Genomic DNA, 21,265 nt, shown 5'->3' with positions numbered 1-21,265 from the left:
AGATTTTTGCAATGGTATGAGGGCAATTTCCTGTTCTGCAATGAAGAAATATCGGAAACAAACAACGATGCCAACACATGAAACACTTTTAACTTAGGAATTGGGAGGCAAATACCATCCCCATTTGGCAACTAGCTAAATGGCGGACAGATTCATCACAATTTTCTCAGGTTACAGGCTTACAGCTTGCGAGCTGAGAAGATTTATATGCACACACTGACACTTATAATATATTGGTAAAAAGATCATTTATCCTTTCCCACTATCACTAACGCCACCTGCACGTCCACATTTACAAACCAGGTGAAGCGTGGGGAAACATGGAAGAAAATAGAAGGATAAACAGACCTGAGATCGCAAAGATCTCAATCACTAACTGTCAAGTATATCAAACTCCGAGTCTTCAATGACATCCCATGATTCCTTCTTTGACAGTGATACAGGTGGAGTTGGCTGTGGAGGCCGATGGCTGGATGAAGCAGGTTTTCGTCTGACTGAATCCTGGCGCACTGAGGAGCTAGCATAGGGGAGGTGCCTCCGGTCAGAGAGAAGCGAGTCCATGTATTTGTCCATGACAACGACGTTGGCACTATCAACGTCGCTCAGCTCCTCGCTACTGAGGTATCTTTTTACCTTCTCTGTAGGATTCCACATCTGAAGGTATTTCAGACCACTGATCCATGCTTTCCTCAGATTTCGACTTTGCAAATACCCATTGGTCAATGCTTCGCTCGGATCTTGTCTTGGGCAAAGCACGGCCATTCGAAGATTGATACCCTTCTTGGTTGCTTTTTACACTTTCTATCTCACAGACGTGAGGTGGAGAATCTGACTCTATCTCATTGTTGTGATGTACAGAATTTGGCACGCTCTGGGTATCTTCCTGCACGAAGAATTAATAATTACTAATTAGTAAAAAGATAAATAATGATACATTATCGTATCATATAACACATAACTCAATTTATTAGTTCGTTTTTTCAGAGATGCTGCTTTGTGGAGAAGCTTAAAGATGATCTTATTAAGCCCAAAGATCATTGACAACATATTCAGCACTCCAGTGTCCAGTCTACATTAGGGCAAAATGGGGAAACTGCCTCCAGAGGATAGTCAAAATAGCAACTAATAACAGTAAAATATGGAAGTCTAGACACTATTGGCAATGTGCATGGTGCTTGGTTGCTTCCCTAGCCTGGGGGCTGCTGGCCAGGCAAGCTTGATCAACCCCAGGCATTAGGAAATTATTACACCTGCGAATGCTGCGTGGGCCAAACATGTTTCCCAGGTCAGCAAGCAAACAAGCACGTACCAACATAGTGAATCCATAGGATGTAAGGTAGCAACCGATTTTGTAATCTGACAAAATGCAAGATTTAATACTGGTCTTGCATACAGGCACTGATGAGAGATGACTATCATACGCAAATACTTTCTCCGGTCATAAAAACATGTTTGGGACAATATTTAGTCAAACCTTTAAAACTACAAACATCAATAAATTTTAAATTATGTTGTTTCAAATCATGCAAGTTTATGGTGTAGAATTGTATTGAAAATACTTGTTAGTTAAATCTCATAAAGTTGAAGGGTTCTGAGAATATAAAAGGGGGCAGACCCAGTGCCAGGAGGCTCCCACATGAGTGGGGTCTGGGGAAGGGAAAAATCCGAGGCAAGCCTTCCCCCCGCAAAATCTGCGGAGAGGCTGCTTCGAACCCGCGACCTGGTGACTCAGTGAGACAGCTCTCACCACTACACCAGGTTCTGAGAATATATTCTAGAAAATAATTCAGGTGGTCAAAGATATTGTAGATCAAAGACCGTGCAAATTCTGGTACAAATTCACACTTCACCTAATGAGATACCAGTTCCTATAAAGGAAAATTCTATACATTTAATTTCATTTCTGTTGCATTCCTAGTGCATACGGAAGATTAAGATTTTCAGCTGTGAATTCAGTGGCGCAATCCATGTTTTATAAGGCAACAAAACATTCTGTATGTATAATGAAGAACAAAATATATTAGAATGACTGCAATGGGATTCACATTTCCAATCGGTTCAGCAACATTGTTTCAGTGCATAGTGCACACAATCTATTCTTCTAGCACTGCTATAGCAAAAACATTTATACAATTTATGGAGTACCTCATGTTATCAATATCTGCTGACCTATTTTGTATCCTTAAAATCCTAGTATTTGCTTGCTGAAATAAGATGACATTTGATTGATGACACAAACTGTTACTTAGGCACTGATATTGTTTGTGTTAGTTCTGCAATGCATAAATAAAATCCATCTCGAAATGGATCACACCAATGTATGATCAAATCTTTGCAGCCAAACTAGAAGCTGAAGTGCTGAACGATATAGATACCCAACAAGCTCACAAGATATGCAAACTGTTTGGGCAACCCAACCTAGCATGATTCCAGAATTCATAGTGATCTGCTACATATAACGACTTGTGATGCCATAAATGTGATTTTTAAGTCAACAGAATCCGCTGAAAATAAGAGTTTTTCTAGTAATTTATGCTTCTCTAGAAGTTGGGATTTTCTATAATAATAAATTAATAATATCAATTATTCCCTTCATTCCAAATTTGTGACATTTTGGCTTTTCTAGATACGTAGCTTTTGCTATGCACTTAGATATACACTGTGTTAGATACATAGTAAAAGCAATGTATCTAGAAAAGCCAAAACATCTTATCTTATAATTTGAAATGGAGGGAGTAGTAATTTCGAACATGCATAGTATTTTGAACCCCGTTTGACGTAGAGGTTTCCCATATTATAGAAAGAAGTATGGCTTAATAAATACTATGAAATGTACAAGGAAAAGATAACTAGTATAAATATGCTTCGCGCTCACTTTGCTAACAGGCTATGCTATGATGACATCTCAGTTTCAAGACCACATAAGTTTCATTCAAACTAAAACTAGTATATAAAATGCAGGTCTACCATCAAAATTCAAATGTATGCTACAAGAGAGTGCTGCACAAAAAAATGAATATACCTCAGAACTATGCTCAATTATGTTCGACTCAAGCAACCTAAAGTAAATCTTCCAGAATATGTCTTCATCCATGTAAGAAGGGCAGAGCCTACCCCGTAGAGATGCTAAATCTGGGACAAGTTTTTCAATGGATTCCATATGATCTCTTTGGATATCAGAGATTACAGAATCTGCAAAAAGAATAAAACAACATCATGGTATGACTAAAATAGTCACACACAAAAAAGACATTAATAGAAGTAGAGACAAAAATGCATAGCACAGAAGAATAAAAGCCACAAATAATACTTCTAAACGGGAGCTAAGTAAAACAACTCACAGTACTAAGCCTGTATTTTTCAAGATTTCAGTCATGATCATGCCATACATAATTGATCCAAGGAGTAGGGAAGAAAAACTTGACCAAGTATTGCACAGAAAAAAACAACAACGCATCTTGTCATCTATTTTCAAACATCAAGCAATTTACTAAATATAGTTGCTTATGTAAAAAGTATCTCTTATACAGCTGTAGAACAGTACACCATTCTTCAAAATCCATAAATGCATCTCATTTATACTAACTCTTGTGTGTATTTAATATAATAGGAAGTCAAATCTATAATAATGAATACCACATGGAAGATGGTACAAAAGTACAAAACAAAATCATGACTTCACGAGACCTGTACTCAGCAGCAAGACAGCATACAGGACAAACACTCCCAACATCCAAGCATAGTACGTACATAATCAGCTTGTTCGCTTGTTGGTTTCAGCCAGCTCAAACCAGCCAACCAACAGTGTTTTTCTCTCACAACAAACCAGCATAAGTCAGCCCAAAACAGTTCAGAAACCAACCAGCGAACAGGCCGAATAAGAGTCTCTCCACTTTGTTTCAGCCTATTCCAGGCAACTTCATAGTCAATCAAATGAGCTAAAAAACCAAATAACACACTGAACAGCTGTAAAACCCCGAAATTTAAAGCTGGAAACATTGGATATTTTTTTTTTCTATTCGTCCTCTGATCATCACATCCATCAATGCTCTCAAAGTAATAACTTGTTACACATGCACTCGCATGCCATTATCCTACGACGAGCACTAATCTTAAACATCCCGAGTACTATCTGAGTGCCTAATTAAGTTCCCTCTGCTCTCAATTCCACTAAAATCTACTGTGTGGAGTAACAACTAACAACCCCCATACCAGCAACCTCTACACCCGCCCCAGGAAACCACTCCACAGGAAGCACCAGCACAGGCGCAATCTGCGTAGGCAGGATGCCAATATTTGCAGAAGTAGCAACAATCGTGTAGGTGTCAGAAATCGAGAAGAGATAATTACCCTCATCTAGGGCGAGCACGGGGAAGTCGATCCACGCCTCGGGGCGCGCGGCGAGGGCACGCGCAGCTCCCACGACATCATCTACGATCGGCGCGGCAGCAGCAGGCGAAGGCGGGGATGCGGCGGCCTGCTGCGACTCGAGCGCGGCGGGGGCGGGGCGGTCGGGCGGCGGCGGCGAGGAAGGGGCCGCGGCGGCGCGGGAGAAGCCGCCGCGGAAGGAGCCGCCGATCTCGGCGAGGTCGGAGAGGATGCCCGCGAGGAGCGACGGGGACGGCGGGTGCGGGGACGGGGAGCGGCGCGCGCGGCGGCGGGGGCCCGGGCCCGTCGGGGTGGGCGGCGGGGAGTCAGTGTGCGCCGGGTTGAGGAGCGGGTGCAGGAAGCAGGCGATGTCCAGCAGGTGCCGCCCCAGCTCGGAGAGGTCGTCGCGGACGCCGCGCAGCCCGCGCGCCATCCGCCCGCCGCCGCCTCGCTTTCGCGATTGCTTTGCGGCCTTGCGGCGTTGCTTCCTTCTCCCTCTGCTTTCGCTGGGGCGGCCTTGGCGTGGGGTGGGGTGAGGTGAGGTGGGCTCGTGGGGTGGGGAAGGCAATGATTGGGACTTGCGGCAGCAGGAGCCGAGAGGAGGTGGCCGACTCGGGAGCTAGAGAGGCTTCCGGTTCCGCACGGCGGCACGGGTTCGAGTCGGGGCCGCGCCCGCCCGCTTGGGGCGGGCCGTTGGTTGGGTGATCGCGCTCGTGTGCCGCTTGGTGCGCGCACACGGACGGACGTATCCGGCTCCGCCGGCGGGGTGCGCCGTTCCAGAACGCCAGATGCTGCTGCCGGTGGTTGCGCGATGAGAAAAATAGACAGATCGGCGACCGCTTCCACCGGTGGTTGCGTCAAGGCTCCGTGAAACGGCGGCAGACAAGCGCACGCCAAGGGGAAAGACATGGCCACACACTAACTAGCACTAGCACTAGCACCAGCAAAAGCATGGAGCAACTTTCCGGCTTCATAATGACATGTCGATCAAAACCGTCCTGTTTCATTCGATCGCACAAAGTCAGCTGCTAAAAAGAATGCCTGCATTATTCAACCGTATCCAGTGTATGTTCACCAAGAATAATCCAATATATCTCAATCTCGACTCTCAACTGCACATGAACAGGTGACCAAACTCTACGCTTATAATATACATACAATCGCCTCCTACGTACGGGACACCACTGACGACTGACCCCTGCTTGCTATACACTCCAACCGACGCTATGATATACTCTCTACCTGTGTCTGTGTCTGTGCTACAAATTTCCTTCTCACAATGGCAACAAGAAAACTTGGGCAAAAAGAATGAATGATGTGGTAACAGCAGCGCTAACGCAACCAAGAAATTGACCGCCGGACCGGGCGTGGGTACTAGTAGATCAGATCAGCCCCGTGTAGACGTTGCCGGGGCCGGCATGGAGTGGCATGCCGGCGGCGCCGTAGGGGTGCGCTCCGGCGGCCGCGAAGGGGTTGCCGAACGGGTTCGCGGGGTTCTGCTGCATCTGCATCTGCATCTGCATCGGGTGGTGGACCACTGGTGCCGGCGCTGGGGCCATCGTCATCATCTGATGCTGCTGCAGCATGAAGGCCTGCTGCTGCTGCACCATCGCCGCCATCTGCACGCCGTGCGGCGCCGCATACCCGTTCGAGGCGTAGAACGGGTCGTGCATCGCCGGCGCCATCGTCAGCATCGGGGCAGCCGTGGTGGGGGTCGCCTCCCAGGGGTTGTAGCTTGACGGCTGGCTCGCTCTCCGGTTCGCCTCGTCGTAGAGGCTGTCAAGGGTCAGCAAGTCCAGACCACCGGCCTGCACACAGTTTCAAATTTCAGTAAGCAAACAATGATGAGCAACCTGCCAATTCCTGTCTGGAAAATGCTGAATTTACGAGATAAAAGTGGTTCAGCAACCTACCAGTTTCTTGCTTGGGGCAACGGCGGTCTCATTTGAACTTGGTGCTGTCACAAGGGCCAGTTCCCAGCCTGTGACTCCATTTTCAAAGGTAGGAGCAGCTTTTGGAACATCATCTGCCACAGTAAGCCAGAGTAAGCGGCATGACTCTCAGTTAACCAATTTCATGGTGCCACTAGCTTTCATTCATGAGAAATGTACCTATCGGAACAATTGCTAGCGCCAAAGCATTCTGCTCTTCTATTGCGGTAGCAGCAGGGTTCGGTTCGTTCAGACCCTAAAGAGCGAAAAGAGTGTTAGCAGAAAAATGTATGGCTAATGGCTGCTTCATAGTAGTAGCAAAGAATGTTACCAGCAAATCCGGTTCAGCTTCTGGTGCTTCCTCTTTCACTGGTTCGGGTTCTGGCTCAGGCTCTTGTTCCGGTTCTGGTTCTGGAGCCGGAAGAGGTGAAGCCGGTTTTTCTTCCTCCTCTGGCTCTTTTTTGTATTCTATCGCTAGTACAGCCTGAAACAACTAAAGTACGCTTAGAGACAAGAAGACTGAGTAAGAACTGTATAACAAAATGAACAAGATGGTTGAAGGGCCTCCTGAAAACTTCAAGCTGAATAGTTGATAGCAATGCGATAGTTCAACAGTGTGTGGGGATCATTTACTCAGATGAAAATGGCCAAAGGGCGCCTAGCTCAAACGGTTAGGTGACCCAGCGGCACTCCTCAGGTCCTGGGTTCGACTCCCCGTTGGAGCGAATTTCAGGCTGAGGTTAAAAAAATCCCCTCGCCCGTCCCCATGTGCCAAAGTGCAGTGAAAGGCCCCGGCCCGGTTCTCACAGGGTGACAGCACCTCCTGCGTCAGGATGGGGGCGGGGGTTCAGGGGTTTTCTCGATCTGTGTGAAAAGATCCTTCTTCTTAACGGAAAACCCGGGGGCCGTCATAACCCCCCACAGGTCGAGTTTTTTTTTTTTTTTTACTCAGATGAAAATGGTACTCGTGCTTTCTATTTTATTCCTTAGTACTATGCATTAATTTGGAAATCCCAGTATATATTCACATATTTTTTCACATATAAGGTTATTAAAAATGGCATATTTCACAGAGAATTATGCAAAACAACACAGAGCTAATTAGCTTGAATTGTTTCTGAAGTGGATTCATCATCATCAGCTTGTGGGCATACTGATATGCAAATGAAGATAGCTTATTGATGTTCAAACATCCTATCAGTAAGTGAATTACTTCTTGTAATTTCCATACCTTTTCTTTTTGACCTGTCGGAGCATCTCTTACATACTCCTCCATAGTCTGCAGGAATGATGCTGGAGGCTGCAGGAAGTAATTGATAAATTTCATCAGTAAATTGGTAACTTAGGGGACAAAAAACAAACACTTAAAGAATCCAAGGAACATTTATCGAACCTGCTCAATCTTCAGGAATTTCTCACCACGCCCAATGTGTATAGTTTTACACACTTCATAAAATTCTGAAAGTCGTTCAGCCTATGTGACAAAAAAAATTGAAAAGAAACTTAGAAAACCCATCAATATTCAGCCTACACATTTTCATTTCAACAGTCTCGAGTATTGAATCAATGGCTTATGGCTCAGAATTTAGTTTGGAACATGGATCAGTGCCAGCAGAGCTGGTGATGCTGAAGTGTGAACTGAACATTTTTTCGCAGTGTTCATATGTCAGTAATCCTCATTCGACAACACAAAGAGAGACTATGAGGGGAAGAAGGATGCCTGACTCATGATATTTCCCACTGTCTTCATAGGGAAAGATAAACTAAACAAGGATGAGACCACTAAAAACTTAAATAAGAGCAGTCCCTCCCAGAAAACTGACTGTTTAAGTATCCTGGTACATAGCTACACTATATCCTCATTGTGCTAATGTGCTCTGGCAAGAATTTTGGAATCATGTGCTGGTAAAACTGGATGGAAATAGCCTCAAAAACTAATTTGATGGATCTGCAAGAGAAAAAGGAGTAACAATATACCTGGTTAGTTGCTCTTTTGTATACATCAAGTGCCCTAACAGCATCATTTCTTTGCATCTCAAAGAACTGCAATAAGGAATAACATTTAAGTTTGATGAGAAAAATCAATCAAATAATATAACAATTGTAGGTAGATTTGACAAACTTATCCAAGGTTGTAAGCTTAAGAAAGTTCACCTTGTCAACCAGATTGATTGTTCCATCACTAATCGCAGTATAGATCTTAACACTCTCTAAAGCAACCTACCAGTAATGCACAAAAAAAAGTCAATAAACACCAGGGACCAAAGCCCAGTTGTGCACTGCTTAAAATCAAGCACTAAAAGTTACGAAAGACAGAAACAAAGAACTAGACATTCATACTAACCATTGAGAGTGCATGCTGGATTATAACATTGTAAGACGACGCTCCTTGTGGCTGTAAAATTTCAGGAATTAGCCAATAGAATTGAAAACTTAAATGGTATCACATGAAGACGAACTGGTGTAACTTGTACACACAGTAGTTACAAAAGAGTCATTACCTGGCAAGCAAGAAGCCGAAAAAGGAGTTGCTGCAATGGTGGCAGATGATCAAGCAAAGCAACAGTATCAAGATCCTTGGTCCTCTGCAGATACCAGAATTATCCATGTACTTAGAAATACAGTTGCTGGCATCTAATGTTTCTTGACATAAAATTAAAAAAAAAAACTTCCATTCCATTCAAGTGGGGAAAACTACTAATCAGCTGCATATATGACAAACTACTGAACTCTGACAACATTATAAAATCACGAGTTACCAAGGAAAACATGAAGTACAGCAGATCACATAATTTCCTTGGTAAAAAAAAACATCGGTTGCATTTCTAACTCCAGAATTTGAAATTTAATTGCTGCAAATAATGGCAACACATTTGTCTTGTGTGCTAGTGGTACCACAAAGTTCACATGGCTATAAGCAGAGATTGACTTTTGGGCATATGCACCATTTATGCATCCACAGACCACAGTTCCTAGATCAGGATAGAACAAACACTATAGTGCGTCACACGGCAGTATCTGAAGCAGTGACATTAATATGTAGCTACATGGACTACAACAAATATAAAAATGCAAATGAGATTCAAAAACGTTTCGCAAATGAAGGAGATAAAAGAAGTAAGCTTGCATTAGATTACATACCGGAGGATCTGTTTCTACATCATACTTCAACACCCGGAAACATTCAAGCCTCTCCTCTAAATATAAAGCATAAATGCGCACCCATGCAGAATAGTCCCAAGCTGAATGAAAAAATAGAAATAGAAGAATAAGTTTTAAATCAGAAATTATAATGCAATATACAGTACCAGGATAGCACTAACAACTAGTACCTTCTGCACTAGAGTCATCCTTAAAATAGGCCATGTTCAACATATGGGACCTAGATCTGCCATAATTAATAAGCTCTTCACGAAAAGTGGGATCAACTTCCCGAAGCGCACGATGAATGACAATCAATGTCTTCAGCGCAACCTAATAGATAAAATAATCAGTGCAAAATGTTCATGAGTACTTTGTAACTTCTTTTGTCTCATGGTACCACCCATGAAAAGCATTTAAAATAAGTAGAAGGATTCATGACATTAGTAGTTCAGTAAATAGTATGGCAATGTATAGGATCCATACCGCCCAGTTGCGCGTCTTCGAAAGACGTCTAGCAAGGGCATGAATGCAATAAGCTACATCTGCTCGTGGCCTAGCAGCAGAAATGGAATGGAAAATTTCTGCAAATAAATAAAGATGTTAGTTGTGGCAGCAACAAAAGAGGTTGGACAGTTATTGAAGATTTGAAATAAATCACTGCATAATCAAATGCAGTTACATGTTTCTAGCAATGAAATATCTGCGATGAGTGAACAAATTTCTATGTAGCAGCTGAGTTTTCATTAACTATGAAAATTTGGAGATTGACTCATAGGATGCAGTTCAGAGTTTGAACTAGGACTTCAGCTTAAGAGACAGGATATTCCATTACCTCTTATGTACTTCTCCTTTGATGGACGCTCAACATGGTTTGTGGCCTTGACGATTGCAATGTCCAATTCCTGTTATAGGGAAGAATGATAAGTCCACGGTGCGTGCAGTGAGGGTCTGAGCATGGAGTCTTCCAAATACAGTACTATTCAGAGGAACATGAAAATGCCATCACCTTATAATCACTGTTCACTTTTGCCAAGCTCACAGTCGTTGTGTCCTTGAGGGCACCTAGGTACTTCCTGAGGACCGGTTGAGTTCCACCAACAGCCATTCTCCTCAACTCCTAGCTGGTATCCTAGTGGGCCTGAATAGGCAAAGAACCAAGCGTTGGACAAATGAGACGTCTGCTTGTCTTAAACCGAAATGTTATCTGTCACAGTGTCAGTGAGAGAAATAGGAAAAACATCGCCTGAATCTTAATCGCGTCCAATTACATCAACAGTCAAAACCTACTGTAGAAGAAATAACTGCTGCACGCCAGCAGTTGGATGATAAATGTATGGAGCCCAAAAATGTTTTGAGCTTTGTCTTAGGAAAGTAGATAGATGGGAGGACGAAAACAAGCCCTAATTGCACATCACACTAAGAAACGCAGCAATCAAATAAAATACTGATGAATTATTACAAGGAATTCTACTGCAAGAAACTGTGATCAAAGACTGACAGATTATTAATGACTGAACAGCAAAGGAGATCAAACCGACAGAGATCGAAACAAAGTCTGGATTTTACTAAAGCAAAAATGCACAAATATCACTGGATCAAGATGAATTTCATCTAAAACAAATGGATCCAAAATCCAAATGAGGTAAAAACAGGAGGGAACGAAACAGACGAATAAACAGCACCGGGAATCTCTGGGCTTGACGAAACAAACAAGACCAACACCTCTGGACTTACCCAACGGACAGCAGGACAGCAAAATTGGCATAGCGAGTTTCCGGAATATGCCGAGCGTTTGAACAGATCAAACTGAGCAAAATTGGCAAACACGTGGTGAAGGTCATCACGCCAAAACTCAAAAACAGACAACTCACAAGCAAAGCAACTCAAAAGCGTCGGCAGAACCTCGCAGAGTAGCTGCGATTGCAATTCGCAGGAGGCTGACTGAAGTCAAGACGCTTGTAGCCTCCAGAGTCCGGACAGAAGCAATTTGTATTCTGGTCGAAACAGCCACAGCAGAGGGAGGGAAGAATTGGGATGAGGAAAAGCAAACAACAGATTCCACAAATGGAGCAGAGCAAGGCAAGAATCACGCCCGGATTCTCCGGGCGAGCCACTGAAATCTCAGAATTTCCCGGAAAGGCCAAAACAGAATTTCAAATTTGGCATCCCGGCAATGGATCACGCGACGAGCTACTATCGCATCACCAATCATCCCACTTTCGCACACGCACACAGCACACCCACCAAATCCACAAGAGGCTCGTCGCCGGATCCAATCCCAATCACACGGCCACGAATCCAGAAACGACGGACGAGGCCAGCCGCCAGCACAGTGGAATCCAATCCTACGAAGACAAGTCCACCGAGTACGGGTTTTCGAATTGAGCTCGGGCCTCGGGGGGACAGACAATAGATAAGCGTTTTCACCTTCACGAGCCCCCAGAAAAAGAAAGCTTTTTTTCACCGCCGCCAGAATCGGCAAAAGCAACGCGACATGCCCAGAATGAAAATTTACTCCATCTAGAACCGTAGACCCGCGCTCGCCCCTATGCGAAAGCGAAACCAAAGCAACGGAAACGGAGCTCGAGCAAACGAAACGAGCACGGGGGGTTGAGGTGCAGCTCAGGAGGGAAGTGAACCGAAGAGAGCGAGAGAGGGAGCAAGCTGAGCCCGGCGCAGCACTCACCTCGGCCAGCAGCAGACAGCAGAGTGCTTGGATGGGATAATCCTCGGGAGAAGCAGAAGCAGGAATCTCCGCCGGGGAGGAGAGGGGCAGAGAGAGGGAGGGAGGCGATAGGAGGAGAGGAGAAGGAATGGACTGGGTGCGTTCGTTCTTGGCGAGGAGACGAGAGAAAGGGAGGAAGCAGAAGACGAGGATGGGCGGTCGCTTTCCCGGCTCCGCCAACCCGGAGGCGAACCACCATCCGGAGGCCGGGCAGGGACGCGGCACCCAATCATTAAACAATGGGACAATTGTCTAGCCGACATATAAAGTGATGGTTATTTGTTAACGAACATTTCATTTTGAGTAAGTTTGTCAGAAGACACTTTGGTTCGATGAAATTCGAAATTAAGTTATATGACACCGCGGACCGGTTGCAGTTGGTTGAAGAGAGAAAAAAAATTCGTTTTGACATCCGGTGCCCCTGAGCCACAGTTGGGTCCGCCCATCTCCCTCTCACTGACACGCGAGCCCCACCTAAAATCTAATTATTCCTCGTCTTCTCCTCTTCTCACCGCGACCCTGTGCCTCCTCAGCTCGGGCTCTCTGCTTCCTCGCCGGTGGAGGTCGTGCATCCCCGGCCACACACGAGCTGTGCCGCATCTCTTCGTGCGCGATCACCGGCGAGGCAGCTTCCCCGTCGCCAGCTTCCTCTGCCTGGAGCAGCAAATAAGCGATAGTTGTGGTCCTTATATGTCGGCGTACGACGTCAACGGTGGGAGGCGGTTGGTCGGCGGCCGTGACGCCCCGACAGCCCCGCCTGCTCGAGTGCGCCCCCACGGCCCCACCATGGACAGGAAACAGAAAAAAGAGAAAGGGAGAGAGAAAGAAGAAAGCGGCCGGGTAAGAATGTTATTTTACCGCTGTTTTCTCTCCTCAACTGGTTGTAATCGGTCGCGCGGTGTCCTATGGCCTAATTTTACCGAACTAAAGTGTCTTCTGGCATAATGCTCCAAAGTGGGTGTCCGTCAGCAAAGAACCATCACTTTGGATGTCCAACGGACAATTATCTCATTAAACAATGCTGCACTGCAGCGGCGAAGCTAGAGCATCAAGGACCCAAGTGCACACTTTATAAGCATAATGATAATCTCTGTCCAGTGACATAGTACATAAACAGTAGAATTACATAAATGCTTACCAAAATGATGGATCTGAAATATTAATAGTTAAATTCAGATGAACACCCAAAATTTACATGGTCTACATAACAAAATACATATTAAGCCGAAGTCCTTGATGAGTCAATTACTTATAACAGAAGTGCTAGTTAGGTGACTAAATATGTCGAGAAAAGATGGATTCAGAACTGGAAAACGAGAAAACATGAAAGTAATGCATCACCTCCTAGTATTTGCGATCTCTTATTTTCTTGAAGCGATCCACTACAGTAGCATTATCAGTGGACTCGCGGTACTCAAGTCAATTTCCAAATTCATCAAACCATTCATGATTACTCGACATAAGCTTACCTGTCATTGCACATTATTCCAAAGAATCTAAGTGACAAAAGAAAACAAATATTTTATTTGATCAAAGATTCAAAGATGCAGAAGCTTACTCGACATGAGCTCCGGCTACTTGGTGATGAGCTCCAGCGCGGCAATTTGGTGGCTAGAGATGGTGGCCATGATCCGTGAGCCGTGAGCGGCGATTTTCCCCCTCACGATGGTCGCAATTTTGGACAGGCGAAGCGACAGCCCCGCCCTCTCTGGCTCTCCTCTTCGTAGTAGTCGCACAGTCGCAGTCCACGCGAAGGAAATGATGCGTCATGAGTTAAGCATTAGGGGCGTTTGGAACAAAGGATTTTTGAAGAAAAATTGTAGGAACTAAAACCAAAGAAAAGGAAGTTGACTGGAGTGTTTGGAACACGGGAAGAATTGATTCCTTTCCTCCATTTTACTGTAGTTGGATGCTCATTTCACTGGAAATAAAAAATCTACCGGGATCTCTTGGTTTCCTTTCCTTTGTGTATGCCCAATGCACTGCCCGTGAAGAAAACAGGAAAGAAGGGAGCATACCACAGTATGTCAGGTTGTCAGTGACCCAAACATTTCTCAGCTAACGCAAGTGAAGCATGTTGCTATTTTTTTTTCTTTTGCCCTTTGGTATCCACCAAAGATTCCTATAATTCTAATTCATGTGTTCCAAACACCACCTTCTATAGGTTTCCTGCGTTTTTCCTATCCTCTATTTTGTCATGTCATCTCTATCATATTCCTGTGTTTTTTTTCCTTTTCTATATTTTCGATTCCTCCGTTCCAAACAAGCCCTTAGTCTATTTCCTAGACATCCAAGCTGAGCCGGCCGCACGTCAAGATTGGCGTGCTTGTGGCCAGTGAAAGCATCACGCATGGACTCAGGGTGGTGCACATGTTTGGCCCAGGTGGTGCACAAAAGGTAAACAGCCTGTTCGTTTCGTCGTAAGTGATCGTGGATTATTTATTGTTGGCTGGTTTGATGTGAGAGAAAAATAATATTTCAGTTTATAATCTACGATAGTATACGAGCAAGCGAATAGCCTGAAAATTTACTTCCTGTTAACTTGTGTTTTGATTTTACCCTGTGCCGGTGCATTCGGGTCACCCCACGTAGCTTCGCCCCTGCTGCACTGCACTGCGCGAACAGCTTAGCATGCACATCAAGCTTGCTTTAGCTAGTTACTAACAGTAGTAGAGTACTAATAGTAGATTAGTACTAGTAGCATAATAGTAGATTAGTACTAGTAGTAATCACTAGTTAGTGGCGTTCAGGTTTTTTTTTTGTTTCCTTTTGCTGTCCTAAAAGAAAGAAAGAAACTTACTAATATAGTATTATACTAGCATCACTTGCTCTAAATTTCTGTACCGTTTGGATCCCTTCGTTTTGAATGAATTAAAATCTACTTAATGGATTAGGCTATTTAGCTTGGAATTTGACATTCCATAACTTTTCTGTGGCAGAACCAGCACCCAAAGGAGAACACTAAATTACTCGGTTCCGTTGGGCATACCTCAGGGGAGAACCTAAAAATCCATATTTTTCCATCAGGATCACAAATGAGAGAATAAAGCTTACATTATTCTTAACCATTTCTTATATCACTTTACATATACATCAGAGTTTCCGTCGGGCACACCCCAGGGGAGAACCCAAAAATCCATATTTTCCATCAGGATCACAAATGAGAGAATAAAGCTTACATCATTCTTAACCATTTCTTACATCACTTTACATATACATCAGAGTATAATATTTATTATTATAACAGCGGAATGTAATCATATTATCAGAGTTATGAACAATTTAATGTAACAGCGGAATATAAACATGTGATCAGAATTACAGCGAAAATAATTATCTATTCATGGCATGGTGAAACATTGATATGTAAACTATGACAAACTTTCCTTTATAAAACATTTGGTAAGAGTTATAAATAAAAACTATGGTCGCAGTGTAAAGAAAATCCTCTCTGAGCCAACAGGAGAAATCCACACACAAGAGTTAGCTTTAGCATCCACTTGTGACCTGCAACAGGGGGGATAAAACCCTGAGTACTCAATTGTACTCAGCAAGACTTATCCGACAGGAGGAAAGAAAAGACTCCAAGAATATGTAAGGCTATCTGGCTTGTGGGTTTATTGTATCTGCAAGAAGCATTACTAAAAGAGTGTCCTTATATTCGATTTTTATTAATAGCCGCATTGGTTCATTAACTAACCATTCTATGTAAGCCCCTGTGCTACTTTCAAGCAGATGGTAAGCAATCAGATTTTCTTTTTTCATCTTCCGTCTTTCATCTTTTAGTTCTTACTACGGTGCTAGAGTTAAGACAAGTCGTACCGACTCAGTGGCAATTTGCGAATAAATGTCCCCAGCTGAGTACCCCAAAAACACACGCCCCGCTTGTATCCCGGGCACAAGCAGAACAAACCCATCACCCTCCTGTCCTGGGTGTCCAGGTCCTCGACCAAACTAGGACTCTAAGCCCTCGCCCCTAGTCCCGGACTCAGTGCGATACAAGAACCTCCTCCACCAAAAAGAAACCTTGACAGTCGGTCCGAAAAGAGACGAATCCATGACAAGATAGCAACAAGTCTTCCAAACGCCCATACACAAGTATATGTTCGGGATAATACATCTGTGACTTGCATAGCGTCTTATGCAACGACCGGTCCTTAACTGACACAGACAGGGAAAATAGTGTAACCAAGTTATACCCCGCGTCCACGGTGACACAACCTCTTACACCCACCAATACCCAAACCATATCTCTGTCCGGTCACCATTTTCCTTTTTCACAATTTTTATATATTCCAAATGATAATAATCCAATAATATATTTTCTATCTCTCGTGAGTGACAGTCATCACTCGACTTCTACCGGAGTCCTGTAGCATAGCAATCTACACGATCCTGTCATACTAGTAAGACTCATAGGATAAAGATATGTATATACAAGTGGGTTTCATTCAACTCCTTAAAACTTAATGCACAAATATAATTTAAACTACAGAAACGTAGGGGTTATGCACCGGGGCTTGTCTGGGTAAGATATATATTAAAAAGTTAGTATCTGCATCTTCAGATCATCCACCATTAACTGGATAGAAAGCCTATTGCATTATCTCCTAGAGAGAATACCATTACACCATCTTCGAATTCATAATCATCCTTTAATTGATTCGTTGACCCATCATCGTACCTATATGATATGTAATACGATGCAATGCAAATACGTAATTAATCGACTGCAATCATGACTCATAAAATACGATTTACGCCTCTCAAGTTAACGGGCTAGTTCTAATAACGATCATACTTAGGCCACATATCCATATTGTCGAGTCAGACGTTATTTCCCAACAATTATTTTAGTTATATAAATCCAAGTGGTTTCTTTATTTTATTCTATCGATTTAATCATTATTCGAAATAGGACAGCATTATCTATTTAGCAAACTAATTATTCTAGAGCTACAAAAATTATAGTAAGTACCTAATATTGCTAGAAGCCTACTATACAAATTTTAGATTCAACAATATTACCAATTGATCACAACAATTACTACAAGTTATCTTTTTATCATATTAGACACCTTAAATTAATTATATAGCTTCCAAAAATATTATCAAACTATGTGAACAAAATATACTAACAGATAGATCATGATTTTAGGAGACTAACAAAATTAGTTTGGTATTTTTATGATTTTCTACGAATTTTACAAGTTTATTTCCGAAACTAATTTGGCAATCGTTTAGAAATTAGAGGGGCCAGCGGCCGCCCAAAATGGCCTAGCGGCCCGTGGCAACGGCGCGGGCAGCCCGGCCTAGCGCCGGTAGTGGCGTGGATGGCCCATGAGATGGGCAGACCACAGCCCATCAACCCCATCGCAGCCTACGGTGATAGGCCGGCCCAGCGAAGGCCGGCGGCCCACCAGGCAGGGCGCACACACGGGCGCGAGCGGCCCAAGTGCAGTGGGCGCTGCCCAGCGCGCAGACACAAACCGGCCCAGCACGCTGGCGAGCACGACCAGAGGCCCAGGCAGTGGCTAACTTGTAGGAAACCCTTGAACTTCCTCTAAATCAACTAAGCCTTTAATTGTAAATTTATGAGTCTAGCACTTTTGCGAAATGAACCCGATAAAGAATACTATTTGTGTTTCCTCACCTTCTCACCTTCATAAAATAGAGCCTAGAGCAGAGGAGCTTCGGCTGGCGACCAATCCTGGCCGGGAGGGCATGACGGCGGCGGGAGGTGCACGGGAACCCGCCAGCGAGCTGCACAGGGACCCGCACGGCCTCGGGCTGGTCATGGCAAGACCCGAGCCGCCCCCCGGTAGCCCATCTGCGTGAGCCATGGCAGCGAGCACACCGACTGCTGCGGCGCCAACCATGAGGGTGCCTACGGCTCCGGTGACGTAGTGGGACTATGTGGGGGAGGGACGACATCGACATGGGCAAGAAGGGCGAGCAGTACAAGGGCGCGTGGGTGGCCAGATGTGGCACGGTAGCCCGGCGGCGATGGTGCGGCGTGCAACTATGGGTAGTAGCGGGACTGAGGGGCATGGGTCAGCGCGGATGACGATAGGGATGGCCATGCGGTGGTGCAGCACGCTCGCGCATGGTGCCTTGTGCTCGACGAAGGAAAGGCGGAGCTACGACGGAAGCGGAAGGCGCAGTGATGGTGGCCAGTGATGGTGCTTCCAGGGCGCACGGCGGAACAACGCGTGGGGCAATGGTGGGGACGGCGCCCAGTGGCCCAACCGTGGGGAGGTGCGGCGAGGCACGGCGGGGCAGTGTGTGACCACGCAGCTTGGGCGCGTAGCGCGCACGGCGGTAGGCGAGGGCGCAGGTCAGAGGTGGAGGAGACGCTTGAGAAGGACGACACCATGGAGCAAGCGAGGCGGAGCCGCGCACAGCACTATGTGAAGGAAGATGAGGAGGAGAAACTATAGGACCAACGCGAACATGAGACACAGCAAAGCAGGCAAGCAGAGAGAGCGGGGAACTAGCGTGGGCGTGGCCGGCCTAGAGCTCTATGGTGACGGCGCTGTAGCAGAGATGGAGCGGCGCGCGACACATGGAAGAAGAGGAGGAGGGACGCCGGTGCTACATGGAGGAACAGGGAGGAGCGGCGCTGCGGGACCGTGGGATGCTCTCGCGTGAGATGGGGAAGGAACTGATAGAGAGAGTGACTGAGAGAGTAAGCGAGGAGGGTGAGCAACCTCAGCATAGGGGCATACAACAGCGGCAGGGAGACGTCCCATCAATTAGTTCACTTGCTAGTCATAACTCAACCACGACAGCCAGCAGAGCAGGCAAGACAAGCCATAGAGGCACGCGAGGCAGGCAAGGGCAGCAGAGGCATTCAATGTGCTGCAGGGTGAAGCGACAGAACCGATAGTTGGACGGTGGCACGTAGCGGGGACGTGGACACGACAGAGCCAAGTGCTCCCATTAAAATTTAGACAAGACGCTAGCGTAAGAGAGGAAGAGTGAAGGACAGTGGCAGCGGCCGGGTGAAAGCTCTAGTTTGGTTTTGGTTAATTGATGAAACCCTAAGTGCTAACCTATTTTATCAAAGTGATTATGAGATAGGTAGCACTACTCCAAGTGATGAAGCAATGGCGAAGATCATGACGATGGTGATGGCATGGTGAAGATAAAATGCTTGAACTTAGAAAAGAAGAAAGAGAAAAGCAAAAGGCTCAAGGCAAAGGTATATATATAGTAGGAGCTATTTTGTTTCAATGATCAAGACACTTAGCGAGTGTGATCACATTTAGGTTAGATAGCTGTTCTATTAAGAGGGGTGAAACTTGTATTGAAATGCGGTTATCAAAGTGCCACTAGATGCTCTAACTCATTGCATATGCATTTAGGATCTAGTGGAGTGCTAACACCCTTGAAAGTATTTATAAAAATATGCTAACACATGTGTACAAGGTGATACACTTGGTGGTTGGCACATTTGAGCAAGGGTTAGAAACTTCACCGGCGCTCTATACAGAAAAGACAGGGGTTCACAGAGTGACCGGACGCTGGTGGCGCGGCGACCGGATGCTGGGGTCCTGAGTCTGGTCAGTAGTAGCAATGAGCACACGTCTCGGTCTTGTGACCAGACGCTAGCGCGAAGAGTGACCGGACACTGGCAGGGTGCGTCCGGTCAGTGCTAACGTGAGGCGCACAGAGGAAACATTGAGTGATCGGACGCTGGGTGTGTCCGGTCGCGCATGACCGGACACGTCCGGTCGTGAAATTTCACGTTTGGAACCTTACTGGAAACGACCGGTTGCTGGGGTCCTATGTCCGGTCACTTTCTAACTGACGCGTCTGGTCATCACTTGACCGTTTAGATCGGGCGATCGGCGTTTGAAGCCAATGACACGTGTCAAGCATCGGGCGACCGGACGCTAGGGTCCTGCATCCGGTCGAACTGACCGGAGCATCCGGTCACCCCGTGTTGTGCCCAGTGAAGGGGTACAATGGCTCTATTTTATGGGGGCTTTTATTTAAGCCCCATGGCTGGCTCAAGCTCACCCTCTTGGCCATTTGCATTGACATAGCAACCTTATGAGCTTAGCCAAAGCCCTCCCACTCATCTCCATCATTGTTTTATCATCATTGTGAGATTGGGAGAGAATCCAAGTGCATTGCTTGAGTGATTGCATCTAGAGACACTTGGTGTTCATGTTTTGCTACAGGATTCACTTGTTGCTCTTGGTGGTTGCCACCACCTAAATGGCTTGGTGCAGCGGAGGAGGATTGGCACGAGTCGATGATTATTCGTGGCCATCTCCGATGATTGTGAGGGAATTTGTACCTTTCCCGGTGGAGCACCGAAAGGTAACTCTAGTGGATTGCTCATGTTATTGAGTTACCTCACTTGTGGGTAGGTTCTTGCGGTGTCCAAATTGTGTGGACGAGATTTGTGCAACACCTCTTAGCCACCAAACCACCAAGTGTTGGTCGACACAATGGGGACGTAGCGTGTTGGCAAGCGCGTAAACCTCGAGAGAAAATTGGTTGTCTCTTGCTATTTGGTATTCTCCCGGTGATTGATTTAATATTCACCTTGTGATTGGTCCACTCCTCTACATGGCGGTATAATCACTCTACTCACTCATTTATATTCTTGCAAACTAGTTGTGGCAAGCTCTTTAGTGTAATTAGAATTGAGAGCTTGCTTTGTTATTTTAAGTTCATCTAGTGGAGCTCTTTAAAGTAGCAAGTTTGAGAGCTCTTAGTGAGTAGTAACAATATAAGTTGTGTGCCTAGTAATCATTGTAACTAGAATTATTGGATAGGTGGCTTATAACCCTTGTAGAGCTAGAGCAAGTTTGCATTTCGCTATTTGTCATACTAATCAAATTGCTCTAGTTGATTTGTAGATTTTTAAATAGGCTATTCACCCCCCTCTAGCCATATTAGGACCTTTCAAGTGGTATCAGAGCCATGGTCACCGTTTGATTGAAGGCTTAACAACCTCGGTGTTAAATTATGGCTCAAGTTATGTTCAACCATGTAGGAGAAAACCACTGTTCTTTGATGGCACATGCTATGATTATTGGAAAAGAAAGATGAGGATGTATCTTGGTTCAATCAATGATCA

General features: G+C 45.2%; 1 protein-coding gene and 1 pseudogene across 2 annotated transcripts; both read right to left on the bottom strand.

Annotated features, from left to right (window-relative positions):
* Positions 1-56: 56 nt before the first annotated feature.
* LOC136529100 (uncharacterized) lies at positions 57-4,975 on the bottom strand (annotated as a pseudogene).
* A 419-nt stretch (positions 4,976-5,394) lies between these two features.
* On the bottom strand, positions 5,395-12,287 carry LOC136529099 (putative clathrin assembly protein At5g35200). 2 transcript variants are annotated; one of them, XM_066522163.1, is made up of 16 exons: positions 12,130-12,287; positions 10,450-10,581; positions 10,276-10,345; positions 9,927-10,024; positions 9,632-9,773; positions 9,441-9,541; positions 8,801-8,884; positions 8,644-8,694; positions 8,454-8,519; positions 8,277-8,342; positions 7,693-7,773; positions 7,531-7,599; positions 6,631-6,792; positions 6,480-6,555; positions 6,282-6,394; positions 5,395-6,176 (listed from the first exon to the last, which is right to left on the bottom strand). In XM_066522163.1, exons 2-16 carry the CDS (start codon positions 10,546-10,548, stop codon positions 5,751-5,753), a joined length of 1,704 nt encoding a protein of 567 aa, XP_066378260.1. In that variant the 5' UTR covers positions 10,549-10,581; positions 12,130-12,287; the 3' UTR covers positions 5,395-5,750. The 2 variants fall into 2 exon arrangements, with proteins under 2 accessions (XP_066378260.1, XP_066378261.1); XM_066522164.1 differs by having other exon boundaries at positions 6,631-6,783.
* Between the last annotated feature and the right edge of the window lie 8,978 nt (positions 12,288-21,265).

The sequence above is a fragment of the Miscanthus floridulus genome, chromosome 19, assembly GCF_019320115.1.
Source record: "Miscanthus floridulus cultivar M001 chromosome 19, ASM1932011v1, whole genome shotgun sequence".
Classification (NCBI taxonomy): Eukaryota; Viridiplantae; Streptophyta; class Magnoliopsida; order Poales; family Poaceae; genus Miscanthus; species Miscanthus floridulus.
This window is presented reverse-complemented; position numbering and strand designations above follow the sequence as displayed.